The sequence below is a fragment of the Columba livia genome, chromosome 26 (assembly GCF_036013475.1).
Source record: "Columba livia isolate bColLiv1 breed racing homer chromosome 26, bColLiv1.pat.W.v2, whole genome shotgun sequence".
In the NCBI taxonomy this organism is placed as follows: domain Eukaryota; kingdom Metazoa; phylum Chordata; class Aves; order Columbiformes; family Columbidae; genus Columba; species Columba livia.
Genome location: NC_088627.1, coordinates 5,220,726 through 5,236,584, shown reverse-complemented (window position 1 = coordinate 5,236,584; position 15,859 = coordinate 5,220,726). Strand labels below are relative to the sequence as shown.

General features: G+C 58.1%; 1 protein-coding gene across 1 annotated transcript in view; it reads left to right on the top strand.

Moving 5' to 3' along the window:
• SLC9A1 (solute carrier family 9 member A1) overlaps window positions 1-15,570 on the top strand; it is a 29,830-nt gene extending 14,260 nt beyond the window's left edge. The window contains exons 2-12 of the mRNA XM_065041928.1: window positions 5,691-6,151; window positions 8,135-8,385; window positions 9,216-9,433; window positions 9,781-9,983; window positions 10,719-10,808; window positions 11,194-11,264; window positions 11,876-12,049; window positions 12,189-12,303; window positions 12,404-12,505; window positions 12,848-12,920; window positions 13,825-15,570. Coding sequence (XP_064898000.1) covers window positions 5,691-6,151; window positions 8,135-8,385; window positions 9,216-9,433; window positions 9,781-9,983; window positions 10,719-10,808; window positions 11,194-11,264; window positions 11,876-12,049; window positions 12,189-12,303; window positions 12,404-12,505; window positions 12,848-12,920; window positions 13,825-14,147 — 2,081 coding nt within the window. The 3' untranslated portion in view covers window positions 14,148-15,570. The remainder of the gene's footprint in view (window positions 1-5,690; window positions 6,152-8,134; window positions 8,386-9,215; window positions 9,434-9,780; window positions 9,984-10,718; window positions 10,809-11,193; window positions 11,265-11,875; window positions 12,050-12,188; window positions 12,304-12,403; window positions 12,506-12,847; window positions 12,921-13,824) is intronic.
• Window positions 15,571-15,859: the final 289 nt, after the last annotated feature.

Below are 15,859 nucleotides of genomic sequence, written 5' to 3'. Positions count from 1 at the left end.
CTCGCTTTGCACACACCAGGTTTGGGTGGGTGCCGGCTGTGTGGTGTCTGCATTAACTCAGTGAGTCACAAAAAGCACTATAAATTAATTACTATACCTTCCTGGTTCTTGGCTTTTCTTCGTAATTAGCGACAAGAAAATAATGAGGGTTGAGCGAAATGTTTGATTTGATCTGGGGGAGATGGTTTTCCTTAGGAGCTCTTTCTGTACCCGTGTATTTAAAAAACAAAACCAAGTCCAATTCTAACCAGGAAATGTCATTTTGGGGTAGAAAATCAAAGCTTTCCATTCTGGACTAGGCAGCTGTTGGATGCTTATCTTAAAAGTTGCCCCAACCAACACAAATGGCCGAAACCAGCCCAAAGAGAGCTGCAGGACCACTCGGGAGACCTGGACCAGCTCCGTGGTGAAGCACAAGCGGATTTGGCGAGGCCGGCGGGGGCCGCGCTGGTGCTGGGTGAGGCTGAAGGTCCAGGGCAGGTGCTGGCGCTGGAGCTCGTGGGACACAAGGGCTGTAATTTAAGTACCGCACTTTTCCCACCTCCCCTTGCAGGGTCACACCAGCCGTGGCTTTGCTCTATTTTTAGGCGTAAATCGCCAGCTATTTAATTCCTTTCTAGCAAGTTCAATTTTCATCCCCCTCCCTCGAGACTTCCCCGTTGTATCTGGTGCCGGGTGTATCTGGTGCAGCTCTGTCCGTGCCCTTCTCCGGGTTCCTCGGTCGATGGATCCGGCTCCGTTTCTCAAAGGAGGATGCACAGCAGGACCCACGAGGGTTGTGCTGGAGGCCACCAGCAATCAGCAAACCTGGCTGCTCCTTGGGCAACGGCAGCAGCGGCTGATGGCCGGGCAGGGAGCAGAGGAATCCAGCACCGTTTTGGGGAGGAAAGGGAATAAATGGAAAGAAGCCATGGCTGGAATCTAAAAGCCTGAGATGTGTTTGCACCTGGGAGCTGGTTGCAAAACGTTCTGTTCCTGCGTCGCCATCCTTGCAGGGTTTTAACCCACATCCTCGAGCCTCTGCTACCCCAAAATACAGGGTGTGAGCTCCAGGTCGGGGGGGTCTCGGTGCTCTGCAGACCCTGGAGCGCAGCCCCGGCCCCTCCCTGCCCCGCGCTTGCGTCTAAGCAGAGAAATAAGGGGATGGTGCTGGGTAATGGCTTTGCAGATGACGAGTCCCCGTGGATGATGACACATCAGTGACTTTGTGGCTCATCCAGCAAAACATCCACGTGCCCGGGCTCTCCGTGGTCCCCGCGTCCCTGCCAGATGGGTGTCCTGAAGGGTTAAAGTGGCCTTTGGAGGGACCCTGGTGCTGCCGAGCCACGTGTGTGTCCTCCAGCCGGTCCTCTGCAGTGTCCTTCAGAAGGGCAGCCCTTCTGAGCATGCCTGCTCCCCCTCGCCGCCTCCTTCCCGGCCCCCCGTGTCTTCTCCTGGGGTTTTTCCAGCTCCGCACCCAAACCCTGTGCTGCTCCATCCCACCCTGCAGCCCAAACACCACCCAGGGGTCCCCGCCAGCAGCATCACCCACGGGTCTTCACCGCCCACGCTAACCCCTCATCTACCTCCTTTCAGGAGAAAAAGAATCATCCATTAGGCTGAGCTGCCTAATCCCTGGTTAATAATTGTGTGATTTCTCTCTCGGGGCTGCCGCCTGCCTGCCGGAGCCTGCAGCTGCTCCCATGAACTCCTGCCGCCGGGAGGATGGGGTGTTTTTGTAACCAGTCTCGTTCCTTGTGCCTCCTCTCAGCTAACAGGCACCTCCTGGAGCAGCCCGGCCTTCCCGCGGGTGCGTGGGCCTCCCGGTGAAGCCACCGCAGCGTCGCGCTTAACCGTGACGGTGCCGAGCAGCCGCGGCACGTGCTCCCGTCCCTCTTTCCTCCCCTTTTTCACCCGGCTCCAGCTCAAACACCAACCGAGTGGCTTTTCTTCCTTCCTCCTTCCTGTCTCTTTTCCTCCTGGGAGAGGAAGGGACGTTAGTCCCAGCCTAATTCAACCTGCGGCTCTTGGAGGATGTGATGGCCGATGGAAATTCCAGCTGCGGAGACTGAGTGGGCTCCATGGTCCCCAGGGCTGGCACGCTGTCTCATGACACGGGCTGCCATCAACATTGTATATATTTTTATATATAAAAATACTTTTAAATTTCAATTTTATTTTATTTCTCACCTCTAAACACCAGTACTTTTCAGGGCCGTGGGGACTGAGCAGCTCTTAAAGCTCCGATTCCAGCCATGTCCCCACGGTGGGAGGTAGAAACACCTCCCAGACGTGGCCCGGAGCAGGGGAGCCCATGAAAGCTTTACCTCCTTGCTTTCATCATAAACCTTCTTTTCAAGTATTTGATTAGAATGTGATTAAAATGTTCTTTCCGCACCGCTTTAAGAGAGGCCTTTAAAACCAGGCGAGCGCTGCCAGAGCTCTGACTAAGCCCGACCTTGGGTCTTGTGCCATATGGAGCTGGATTGCAGCAGCTGGGGCGATGGGGAGGGAGAGAAGTCCTGCATGGGTGGGACAGGGAAATGCCATCGGGGAGGGAGGGGACCTTATGGGTGCTGTGGGACACGCGCCCACGACCCTCAGGGCTCTGTGCTGCGGGCTGAGCAAAGAGCGACGCTCCCTGCGCCTTCTGCCGAAGGCTCCCAGCACCGAAACCGCCTCCAGAGCTGCTGTTGGCTCCAGAGCTGCAAATCATCCCCTCGGGCCTTGAGGGGGGTTCCCAAATTGCTGTGAGCGGCTCGAGGCACAGAGATCTCTATTTTAAACACAGTGTGAGAATCAGAAGATCATAGAATCAGTTCAGACTGGAAAGCCGAGCCCAACGAAGAGCTGAGCACCAGTGGGCAGCGATCCTGGGCACACACAAACCAGGCTGCACGATGTGGCCGAAGAACCATTTTAATAGGAACTATTAACTTCTGGAATTCCTTTTCCTTGTTTGCTCAGGCTCTCGGGGTTGATGTTTACTCAACCGTTCTTGCTTTTAATAGTTTTCGGTGGTGTTTGATGACGCTGAGAGGGGAACTGCTCCCACGGGGTCTGTTTTCCAAAGGAAGAAGCTGGGGTGACTGTACGCACCCTGCGCTGGGGATTTGGGGATCGCGGGCGGCTCTCAGGGGACTCTCCTCCCTGGGGGGAGGTTCAGGAAAACCAGTGGGTGATTCTCCATGGGAAAAGCTGGGATTGAGATGGTTCTCCCAGCCTGGAATCGCCCCCATGGTGAGAGCGTTTCATCCCATTAATCACCCGCGCCCCACGCGGGATGCTGGCCCAGCACCCCGAGCTGGATCCCAGCAGGATCCCAGCAACAGATTGGTACCCAGGAGCTTGGGAGTGCGCTAAAAATACTGAGCAGAGAACGCAGGGAGCGAGAAATGGCTGAGATTCAGCGAAATCAAAGGCATAATTAACACGCAGCCCATGCGAGGGTATTTTTAGGGCCCTACAAAAAGGCTCTAAAACATTGAATTCCCATCAGCATGCGAATGTTCCAGTTTAATGGGATCCTGGGGCCTGTGGGGAAGAAGTGAGAGATGCTTAATTGTCAGCGTTTGTGTTTTCTTCATGATTGAACATACTTAGCAAAGCGAAAACTGGTTTTCTGCCGGCTCCTTGCTGCTTTTGCGGCTTTAAACCTTATTTTGGCCAGGGCTGCCATATGTTGAGATGGGTGGTCATCTGGAGTGCTGGAAGGGCCGGTTGTTCCCGGTGTTTGCTTGAGCTGAGCTTGGAAAAGGGGATTATTGTCTTTCCGCCCCCATGGAGCTCCCTGCCTTGAGTGGGGGGATCGGAGACAGAAATAAAACCCTGGGGGGGTAAATCAGAAACCTCAGTCATGCCAGGAGGTCTCTGAATTCACAGAATCCCAGAATGTGAGGGGTTGAAGGGCCCTGGAAAGCTCATGCAGTGCGATCCCCCCATGGAGCAGGAACACCCAGATGAGGTTACACAGGAAGGTGTCCAGGCGGGTTGGAATGTCTGCAGAGAAGGAGACTCCACAACCCCCTGGGCAGCCTGGGCCAGGCTCTGCCACCCTCACCCCAACAAGTTTCTTCTCATATTCAAGTGGAACCTCCTGTGTTCCAGTTTGCACCCATTGCCCCTTGTCCTGTCCCTGGTTGTCACCAGAAGAGCCTGGCTCCATCCTCCTGACACTCCCCCTTTCCATATTGATCCCCAGGAATGAGTCCCCCCTCAGGCTCCTCTTGTCCAGCTCCAGAGCCCCAGCTCCCTCAGCCTTTCCTCACACGGGAGATGCTCCACTCCCTTCAGCATCTTGGTGGCTGCGCTGGACTCTCTCCAGCAGTTCCCTGTCCTGCTGGAACTGAGGGGCCACAACTGGACACAATATTCCAGGTGTGGTCTCCCCAGGGCAGAGCAGAGGGGCAGGAGAACCTCTGTCAACCTAATTCAGGTGGTTGGACACTGGGAGAGCAATGGGCTGGTTCCTGTCCCATCCTGGTGTCCCCAGTGCCCTAACCTGAGCACCACAGGGGGTTTGCTCAGTGATTGGTGCTGCTGCAGCAGAGCCGACATAGAAACCAGACTCGCTCCAACACCCAGGACCCAAAATGGTGTGTTTTGCCCTGCATGGAGCCTCGAGTGCAGTGGGGGATTGTGGAAGCAGCTGCTTTTCCCATCGGAGCCAGATCCGTGCGGCACTTTCCCTGCTCGGCTGCGCAGGTGGAGGAGGGTTGAGCGCAGATGTGGTCCCCGCAGGCTCGACGGGGGGTTCGCCACAGCGCAGAGCGGCTCTGGATCATCGGCGAGATGCTGACTCGTTTAGGGAATATTTTCTCTTTTATCTGTTGTGAAATGCTGTGCAGATGGCAAAGCCGCCCGGCCGGAAGGAACGGGGGAACATGGGATGCCAAGGCAGGGTTCCTTATTTTAAACCGCTTCCCTTGCCAGGGAACAAATGTGCCTCACTTCAAAATAATAATTATAAAGCCTGGGAGAGGATCCAGGGAACCCAGAATCTTTCCGTGGTATCGGTGCGTTGGCTGAAGCGCTGCTGTGCTTGGCATCGAGCTGCATCGGGGCTGGGGTGTCATCCCAGCGGGTCCCGGCTGACCTGTTGCCATAGGACAAGGGGTGATGGTTTAAACTAAAGGAGGGAGATTCAGGCTGGACATGAGGAAGGAATTGTTGCCCTGAGAGTGGTGAGAGCCTGGCCCAGGTTGGCCAGAGAGGGGGTAGATGAACCATCCCTGGAGACATCCCAGGCCAGGCTGGACGGGGCTCTGAGCACCCTGAGCTGGTGAAGATGTCCCTGCTCATGGCAGGGGGGCACTGGGGCGCTGGGGAGGGCCCTCCAAGCCAAACCATTCTGTGATTCTGTGAAATTGGGGTCATGCTGCCTGTGCCACAGATGGGGGTCTGGGGTCCCCTCAGAGACCCTGGGGTGCCCAGAGGGCAGCTGCTGCTTTTTGGACTGGGACTCACTGTTATTCTTCTGGGCTGAGATCAAGCAATACCAGGGTATGTGGGTCTGGTGAAGCCACAGGTTCTACTTTACAGTGTGGGGCAGAAGGGGATTAGAAGGGGAAACTGAGGCACACAAAGAGAAAAGGATTCTGAGAGTTGGAGGGAGGGCTGGGAGCTGGTCCCTGGCTCCTGCAAGGGTGTCCTGCACAGACCATCCTCCGTTCACACAGCAAACATGTGTCTTGCTCTCTTCTTCTCTCCAGGCTTCCACGTGATCCCTTCAGTGTCCAGCATCGTCCCTGAGAGCTGCCTGCTCATCGTGGTGGGCCTTCTGGTTGGGGGGCTCATTAAAGGGGTGGGCGAAAAGCCCCCCATCCTCAAGTCGGACATCTTCTTCCTTGTCCTCCTCCCACCCATCATCTTGGATGCCGGCTACTTCCTCCCCTTGCGCCAATTCACTGAGAACCTGGGCACCATCCTCATCTTCGCCGTGGTGGGGACGCTCTGGAATGCCTTCTTCTTGGGTGGCCTCATGTACGCTGTGTGCCAGCTCGGTGGCCCCGGCCTGAACCACATCGGCCTCTTGGCCAACCTGCTCTTCGGCAGCATCATCTCGGCCGTGGACCCGGTGGCCGTGTTGGCCGTTTTTGAGGAGATCCACATCAACGAGCTGCTCCACATCTTGGTGTTCGGGGAATCCCTGCTGAACGACGCCGTCACAGTCGTAAGTACATGAGGGGGATCACCCGAGGGGACAGGGTTTGCTTCAGTGGAGCTTTTTTGGGTGGTGGCACCAGGATGGGCAGCTGTCGATCAGTCCCTGTGGACAGAACCTTAGATGGGCCATCGCAAGCTGCCAGGTGCCTCCTGCCAGCAGCAGCTCCGCTTGCTCCTCACCTTTTGAAGGTTGTAAAGCCAAATATAGCGACTTAAAACACTACAGAGGTGAGTTAAGGTGAAGTGTTTTCCTTGGTGGTTTGGGGAGGCCAAGAGCACGTCCCCGACCAACTCCCGCCTCTCGGTGATGAGCAGGATTGTCCCCAATGCCTTGATCTGCTGGGGATCTGCTCTGTGGGGTGAAATGGCTGCCCGTGGCCATGCTCGTGCCTGTCCTGGCCGAGCAGGAGCGCGAGGGGCCGGCGCGGGGTCAGGCAGCGCTGCCACATCGCTGCTGCTCCTCCCGTCTCCTTCCTCACGTGGTCTTCCTCGCTGTGCCCCAGCTGCAGCACCGAGGAGGTGGGAGCGCAGGGCATGGCCAGCCGTGGACAGGGGGAAGCCGTGGTAGCCAGGGTAGACCCCCTTGGTCACCCCTGAACCCCAATCTTTGAGCAGCAGCTTCGCAGGGACCTTTGGGGACCCAACCACCCGCTCTGGGGCTGTGCCATTTCCAAAGGACATCTGTGTCCAGGTGCTGGCTCAGCCGTCAGCGTGACGTCCTCTCTGCAGAGCTGACCTCCGGATTTACTCCTAACCCATGGCTTTTTCCTGGCTCCTCTCCCACATCCCAGCTGTCCGCTGCGCCGCACGCTGCTGACGAGGTTCCTGGTGACGAGGAACACGCTGTCCCACCGCGGGGCTTTTCCCAGCCACGTCTCCCCGCTTTTTTGACCAGAGGGGCTCCCTGCAGGGTCTGTGTTGGAGGGCAGAGCTGGCCCACACACACCTCCCATGGCACCACGCGGAGATGAGATTCTCAGGGACGTGGGTCAGTGCCAGGAGTGGGTTAATTGTTGGTGTCAGGGAGGCACCCAAAGGCAGTTTTAGGTGGACAACAAGTTCCAAAACAGACTTTATTCTGGCTGCAAAAGTGTAGCTAATAAACCGACCCAAATGGCGTTTATACAATTAGTTAGCACTCCAACAACATAAAGTACAGGTTCATATATCAGTTGAGGAGATTATTGGGGTACAGCAAAATGAGAATGATGAGGATCCGCAGTGTGCATGCACACACACAAGAAACACACCAGAGCCCTCTGACTCAAGGGTACTCACTCGCCTGGTTGGGCAAGGACTCACACTCGCCTGGTTAGGCAAGGACTTATTCAAGGATATATCCGGTAAATTATCGCTCATTCAAACGAGGAGATGAGGCGCTCCCAATCCCAGGAAGTTTCCTTAGACAGCGTTCCAGTCTAAGGGGAGGGCTCCAGCTCAGCAGACCCGCTGCTCCGAGAAGATCACACAAAGGGGATCTCAGCGGGAGCCCCGTTTATAGTCTGATCAGATCTGGCTGTGAGCATTCCAGAAGCTTCTCAGCCTCTCTGGGCCCCTCCTCTGCTAACAACCCTGTCAACCAGCTCCGAAGAGCCATTAACTGCCCTGTTGAAGGCTCCAGTTCTCAGACGGGGATGTGCAACTGCCACACCAGTTCTCAGGCGGGGAAGAGCAGCTGCCACAGTTGGACTCAATGATCTTGAGGGTCTTTTCCAACCCAAAAGATTCTGTGTTTCTGTCTCCCTGTGGGCCACAGAAAACGGGGAGCTGGTCCCTCTGGGTCTGTCTTGCACAGCAAAGCACCAGCAGTGTTTTGTGGCCAAGCACGGGACCCAGCTCAGGGTCACCAAGCACTGGCACTGCTCATCTCAGGTGTTGCTCGCCTCACCTTTGCTGTCCCAAGGAAGGGCCCTGTGCCGGTCTCCTCCGAGGTGAGGCTGTCCCTTACCAGGGGGACAGTGTGAACCCCCCTCTCCCTTCTCCTTCCCAGGTCCTTTACCACCTCTTTGAGGAGTTCGCCACCTTCGAGCAGGTCACCATTATCGATATCATCCTCGGCTTCCTCAGCTTCTTCGTGGTGTCGCTGGGCGGCGTCTTCGTGGGTGTCATTTACGGGGTGATCGCTGCCTTCACATCCCGCTTCACCTCCCACATCCGAGTCATCGAGCCCCTCTTCGTCTTCCTCTACAGCTACATGGCATATCTCTCCGCCGAGCTCTTCCACCTCTCCGGCATCATGGCGTGAGTTGGGCAGGGCTGGGGTGAGGTGCCTCCGGTCCCCAGGACCGCTGGGAGGATTTACTCCGGTGTAACCGCAGCTTCTGGCTGTCCCAGTATGGCCAGTAAGTGCCCAGTGAGGGTGTGTTTGGGCTGGGGTGTGCAGGGGGGCAGATGCGGGAAGTGACTCTGGCGTTGTCCCACAGATCCCAGGGCGCTGGCAGCACGTCCCATTCTACTTTCATTTTTAGATAAAATATAAGTAGAAGGTAGAAAGAAAAGCCTGATATAAAAGGAAGAGTAGCAATGGATACCTTTTTAAGTGTAAAGAAAGTGTTAAGAACAATTACACTGGGCAAGTAATGCTCACATATATGGAAAAACAGCCACCGAGTTAGGACAAAGTGTTTACATGTGTGATATACAAACAGTCTAAGAAAAACCTTTTCTGACTGCCTGCTGCAATGAACAGCTCAGCAGCAGCACAACCGGGTCCAAAAGGAATCCAGAAACGCGTGCAATACAGGGTATAACTGGAGTACGATCTACTATGTGATGAACTAGATATAAGGAAGAAGTTTTTTATCATGAGGGTGGTGAGAGCCTGGCCCAGGTTCCCAGAGAGGTGGTAGATGAACCATCCCTGGAGACATCCCAGGCCAGGCTGGACGGGGCTCTGAGCACCCTGAGCTGGTGAAGATGTCCCTGCTCATGGCAGGGGGGGCACTGGGGGAGCTTTAAGGTCCCTTCAACCCAAGCTGTGCTGTGATTCTATGATTCTCCTGGGCACACAGTAGCAGGCGGGGCTGTCCCCGTGTCCCCGTGGCTGCTGAGTGCCCTGACCTTGCCCGTAGGCTCATCGCCTCTGGCGTGGTCATGCGGCCCTATGTGGAAGCCAACATCTCGCACAAGTCCCACACCACCATCAAGTATTTCCTCAAGATGTGGAGCAGTGTGAGCGAGACCCTCATCTTCATCTTCCTGGGTGTCTCCACCGTGGCCGGCCACCACTACTGGAACTGGACCTTCGTCATCAGCACGTTGCTCTTCTGCCTCATCGCGAGAGTTCTAGGTGAGGTGTCAGTGTGGTGGCAAAGTCCTCGGAGATGGCCATGGGTGAACTCTCAGAGCCATTAGGCCCCAATTTGCATTGCTGGGGAGACTGGGGTTGACTGGGAGGCACTGCTCCAGCGTGGGCATCAGCCTTACTGGGGGTTGGCTCTGTGGGGAGGTGGGGTAGAGGCCGCGTTTGTGCTCGACATGGGATTGAAGCTGGTGAGGGGCGTTGGGGTGAGCGAACAGGACAGCACCCACCTGCACCCATGGCCCTGAGGGGGTGACACAGCTCGGGGGGTCCTTTTGGGGCTGGAGGACATTTTCCACCATCCGCTCACCCATGTCCCTGCCCCGCTGCCCCAGGCGTCCTGGTCCTCACCTGGTTCATCAACAAGTTCCGAATTGTGAAGCTGACGCCGAAGGACCAGTTCATTATCGCCTACGGGGGCCTGCGGGGAGCCATCGCCTTCTCGCTCTGCTACCTCCTCGACTATAAGCATTTCGGCATGAGGGACATGTTCCTCACAGCCATCATCACCGTCATCTTCTTCACCGTTTTCGTGCAGGTTGGTGGCCCACAGGTGGTGACTGTCTGGTTTCAGAGGGAAAGGGGGGGTTATTCAGTGAGCCACACGTGTGTGTGGAGAGTGAGGAGCACGTCCCCAACCTCCATCCCTAACCCTGTCACTGGCCCCCTTCTCCGAAAGCTCTTGAGTACTGTGTCCAGCTCTGGGTCCTCAGCACAGGACACACATGGAGCTGCTGGAGAGGGGCCAGAGGAGCCCCAGGAATGATCCGAGGCTGGAACAGCTCTGCTGGGGACAGGCTGAGAGAGTTGGGGTGTTCAGCTGGAGAAGAGAAGCTCCAGGGAGACCTTAGTGTGGCCTTTCTGAACTCGAAAGGGGCCCGTGAGAAAGATGGGGACAGACTTTTGAGCAGGGGCTGTTGTGACAGGACAAGGGGTGATGGTTTAAACTAAAGGAGGGAGATTCAGGCTGGACATGAGGAGGAATTGTTGCCCTGAGGGTGGTGAGAGCCTGGCCCAGGTTCCCAGAGAGGTGGTGGATGAACCATCCCTGGAGACATCCCAGGCCAGGCTGGACGGGGCTCTGAGCAACCTGAGCTGGTGAAGATGTCCCTGCTCATGGCAGGGGGGGCACTGGGGGAGCTGGGGAGGTCCCTCCAACCCAAACTATTCCATGATTCTATGAAGTGACACCAGCAGTGCAGGAGCCCTGTGGTTTGGCTGTGCTGAACCCGTCCCTCTCCCTTGAGGTCTCACCCCCCTTCCCTTTCCCCAGGGCATGACCATCCGGCCCTTGGTGGACCTGCTGGCTGTGAAGAAGAAGCAAGAGACTAAACGCTCCATCAACGAAGAGATCCACACGCAGGTAACCCACTGCGCCCGGCCGGCCCTTCTCTTCGGCGCTTTTGCCCTCTTCTCTCTCTGCTTCTGCCACCTCCACCGCTGTAACCAGGCGGGTTTACAGAGCGGGACCTGCCCCTAAATCGGTGCCCAAGGTAGGCGGGGACGGAGTGAGGGTTCTCCCCGTCTGTGTTGTCCAGTGCCCGCTCTGACCCAGACCTCCCCTGTGCCTGGTAGCCCAGCAGCCTGGCTGGGTAGGACCGTGCTGCCCTCCTGAGGCCCATCCTGGACCCACAGCCCTAATTTTGCCCCCCAAGTGCCCTCACCCCCGTGTCAGCATAGGTGTCAGGGTGGGGAGAGGGTGGGCAACAACCCTGTGAGCTGCCTACGCCTCGGACCTTCTCTTGCAGTTCTTGGATCACCTTCTGACGGGGATTGAGGACATCTGTGGTCACTATGGGCATCACCACTGGAAGGACAAGTGAGTGTGGAGGTTTGGTGACTGAGGAGACCTGTGTTGGAGATGGGGAAGGGTTTGAATCATGACCCAAGAGGTTTATCAGCCCTGCGTGAGGTTTTTCCCCAGGCTGCGATATCCACACAGACAGGCTGAGAGTTGGGGTGTTCAACTGGAGAGGAGAAGCTCCAGGGAGATCTTAGTGCAGCCTTTCTGGACTTAAAAGGGGCCCATGAGAAAGATGGGGACAGACTTTTGAGCAGGGCCTGTTGTGACAGGACAAGGGGTGATGGTTTAAACTGAAGGAGGGAGATTCAGGCTGGACGTGAGGAAGGAATTGTTGCCCTGAGGGTGGTGAGAGCCTGGCCCAGGTACCCAGAGAGGTGGTGGATGAACCATCCCTGGAGACATCCCAGGCCAGGCTGGACGGGGCTCTGAGCACCCTGAGCTGGTGAAGATGTCCCTGCTCATGGCAGGGGGACTGGGGGGGCTGGGAAGGTCCTTCAACCCAAAATATTTGATGACTCTATGATCTTCTGCTGGCCTGGGCGAGGGATGGGGAGCAGGGAGGTGGTGCTGGTGCAGGGCCAGGTCTGATATATCTCTGCTCCTCCTTTCCTCCTGTCCTTGGGAAGGCTGAATCGCTTCAACAAGAAGTACGTGAAGAAGTGCCTGATAGCGGGGGAGCGGTCCAAGGAGCCCCAGCTCATCGCATTTTATCACAAGATGGAGATGAAGCAGGCGATCGAGCTGGTGGAGAGCGGGGGCATAGGCAAGATCCCCTCCGCTGTCTCCACCGTCTCCATCCAGTGAGTTCCCTGGCCATCCTGTGCCTCTGACAGGCCCTGTGTAGGCTGAGCATTCCCTGCTTGTGGCCACAGGGCAAGGAGCCCGTGGGCCCTGCCATGGCCATTGCCGTGTCACTCTGAACCCCGTCTGTCCCTGCAGGAACATCAACCCCAAGACCCTCCCCGTGGAGCGCATCCTGCCCGCCCTGTCCAAGGACAAGGAGGAGGAGATCCGCAAAATCCTTCGCAACAACCTGCAGAAAACCAGGCAGCGGGTAAGGTGTCCATGATGGCTGTTTCATCCACCTCCGAGGGAAACAGAGCCTGTCTGTGTGTCTCGTTTTAACATTTCCTTTTCTCGGGGTCTTCTCCCAGTTGCGATCCTACAACCGGCACACGCTCGTGGCCGACCCCTACGAGGAAGCCTGGAACCAGATGCTCCTGCGGCGGCAGAAGGCCCGGCAGCTGGAACAGAAGGTGTCACGGGGGTGCTGGAGCAGGGATGCTGGAGCAGGGATGCTGCTGCAGGCTGGGCGGGGATGGGGGGCCAAGGAGGGCTTCCCAGCCTGGGAAGGACATCAGGGTCCTGCATGGGTAGGGGAAGAAGGTTCAGATGCCACTGGGTCACCCTCACACACCTTGGGGTCCTCTGAACCCCCCAGGCCCTGAGCGAGTCCTTGCAGCGTGGCTTGGAGGATGCACACATGTGTCCTGTGTCCCACTGCTGCTTCTCACTCATCCCGGGGCCAGTTCCCTGCCTCCCCCTCCCCGTTTATCCCGGACGCTCCAATAGAGACGGTCCCTGTGCTCCCATTCCAGATGAACAACTACCTGACGGTGCCGGCTCACAAGCTGGATTCGCCCACCATGTCCCGGGCTCGCATCGGCTCAGGTAGGTGGGATGGCGCTGCTGGGGATCGTCACAGCGGGCACCTCGCTGGGCATCACCGGCACTTTGATAGAAGCAGAGAACCGTTTTGTTTGGAAAAGCCCCTCAAATTCATTGAGCCCAACCGCTCCCCCACCCCTGTCCCTGCCCCATGTCCTGAGAACCTCATGTCCGTCTGTCCAACCCTCCAGGGCTGGTGACTCCAGCACTGCCCTGGGCAGCCTGTTCCAATGCCCCACAGCCCTTTGGGGAAGAAATTGTTCCTAAATCCAACCTCAGCCTCCCCTGGCGCAACTTGAGGCCGTTTCCTGCAGCTCATCTGCAGCTCCCCAGCCCCGCTCATCCCCATCCCGCTCCCCTGTGTGTGATGAACCAAGCCCCAGGGTTTGCTGCTCTCCAGCCTGGGCAGAATCCCCCGTTTCACTTCCCAGCATGGTAAATCAGCCTGGCCGCTCAGGAGATCTGTCTGGAGCTCAGTTCGGTCCATCCACGCAGCCACATCTCTGCGTGGGAGAGGGCCAGGAGTGCTCAGCGCCAAGACCTGCCCTGCACCCCCAGCACGCATTTTCTCTGCCGTCTTTGGTTCCTCCTGTTCTGCGTGTCCTCTCCTGCTCCGGGGACAGTGTGACAGGGTGTGACGCCGGTGCTGGCGGAGCCGGCGGTTAATCGGCAGAGGGCAGCTTCGTCCCTTGTGAGCGGCTCAGTGTGGGAAGCAGGGCTGGGCTGTCTGGAGTGGCTCCAGATGGGATGTGGAGATCAGAAAAAAGGAATTAAACAACAGGCTTAGAAATCAAGACAGAGACAACCCAGGCGTACCAGACCCAAACATCTGGGGTGCATTAGCTGGGGGTCCCTGAGACCCCTTTTCCCTTCCCCACGTTATCCTGACCCCTCTCTGCCCCGCCAGACCCGCTGGCCTATGAACCCAAGGCAGACTCGGAGAACCTGCCCATCATCACCATCGACCCAGCATCCCCACAGTCCCCGGAGTCCGTGGACCTGGTGAACGAGGAGCCCAAGGGCTGCAGTGGGCTCCCGCCCTCGCCCGAGGAGGATGAGGAAGGGCTGGTGATGCGGGCGAAGGAGCCTTCCTCCCCGGGAACGGACGACGTCTTCACCCCGGGGACCAGCGACAGCCCCAGCAACCAGCGGATGCTGCGATGTCTGAGTGACCCAGGGCCGCGGCCGGAGCCGGAGGAGGGGGAGCCTTTCATCCCCAAGGGCCAGTAGCTGCCGGTGTGCGAAGCCTCCCGCGCCTCTGTACGGTTTTTCTCTCTTCATTCGTTCTTTCTTTGCTCTCCTTTTGGTTTCCTCTCTCACTACACACCGGGTTTGGGATGGAGAGACCATCCTGGATGGACCGGGATTGCCAGGACAGCTCTGCCCAGCGAGCCCTGGGCTGGCCCGGAGCAGCAGGGACGGAGCCCCCGCGATGTCACCGGGCTCCTCAGCCACCATGGGCTGGGGGTGACGGACAATTTACCGCCCGGCACTGGGATCTGCAGGTGCCTCGCAGCCCCGGGGGGGCTTTTCCCCACTCAGGACCTGCCGGCGCAGGGTGGGCTCTGCCCGGGGGGCTGGGGGGCCCAAGGCTTCGTCTCTCCCTGGCTGGTGTTTCACCTGCTCCGGAGTGGGGAGATGGGAAGACAAGAGCCGGGCTCTGGGCTGGGGCACCCACCACCTCACCTGGGACCCCCCAGGCTCGTGCTGCTGCTCCCCGCTGTGGCCGTGTCCCCCACGGGGCCGCCTGCCCCCCGGGACCCTCTCCCCCAGCCCCACATTTCACGCCAGGTCTTGTTCAATAAACCTCCTATAGCCATGCAAGGGGGGAGCCGGGTCCCCCCTCGCTTCGAGTGGCCCCGCAAGCCTGGGCCTCTCTGTCCCTCCTGGAACCACTGCCTGTCACCCGTCCCCGCAGGGACCCTCTGCCGCCTCGCCCCGTGCCAGCGCGGCAGCGGCATCGGCCGCTTCTTAACCAAAGACGGCGTCTGGGCCCCCCAGGCACGTGGAGGGGACATGGAGGGGGTTCCGTTTGCTACATGGGGAGGATAATTTTGCTCTCCCTGCAACCAAGAGGAGCTGGGGAGGAGCCAAGAGCCAATTCGCCCAGTGTGGGCACATGTTGGGGCTGGTGTGGGGGGACAATCTCCCCCCTGGGGGGGATGGCTGGGGGTGTCCGTCCCCAAGGCTTGGCTGTGGGGAGCGCTGGGTTTTGGGTGACTTTACAGCCCTCCTGGGCTCAGGGTGTCTTGCATTGTCCTCGAGCGTGTCACCTCGTCCCCCACCTGCCACCCGGCTCCCACCACGTGCCACCCGGGTGCTGCCCCCCCATGCTTCGGGGTGCTCGTCGCCCCCTCCCCGTGCCGTGCCTTGCCACGCGTCCCCTCTGCCTTGGTGGGCACCCGTCCCACATACCCACCCGCTCCGCGTCCCGACCAGGACCCCGGGGACCGGCGTCCGTGCGGCTTCGTCCCGCGGGGGCGAGCGCCCGCGCCGCTGCCTGCGCCTGCCTGCCCTGCTCTGTCTCCAGGAGGATAAAACACAAAAGCAATGAAAATTCTCTTGTATAAAAAGGAAGAAAAAAAACCAAACACATGTAAAGAGAATCTTGGTTTTTATCATGAATGTTCTAATAAATTAATGTTACTTTTTAGTGGGTTTTTTTCCGGCTGTTTGGGCTCCTTTCGTGCGGTTGCAATGGGAGCGTGTTTCGTGGCTCCGAATGAACGCTCTGATTCAGCGCGGCTGTGACTCACCCCCTCGCCATCCCCGGGCGCATCGTCGCTGGGTTTGCTCATCTGCTGAAAATACCTCAAGCCCAGGGTCCCCCGTGGCCCCGGGCAGGGACATCAGCCCCGGGGCTCCCCCCTTGCCCGGGCGGTCGTGGGCAGGATGATGCAGCCGGGATGTGGGGCAGGCGACGCCGTGGGGCTCGCAGCGGT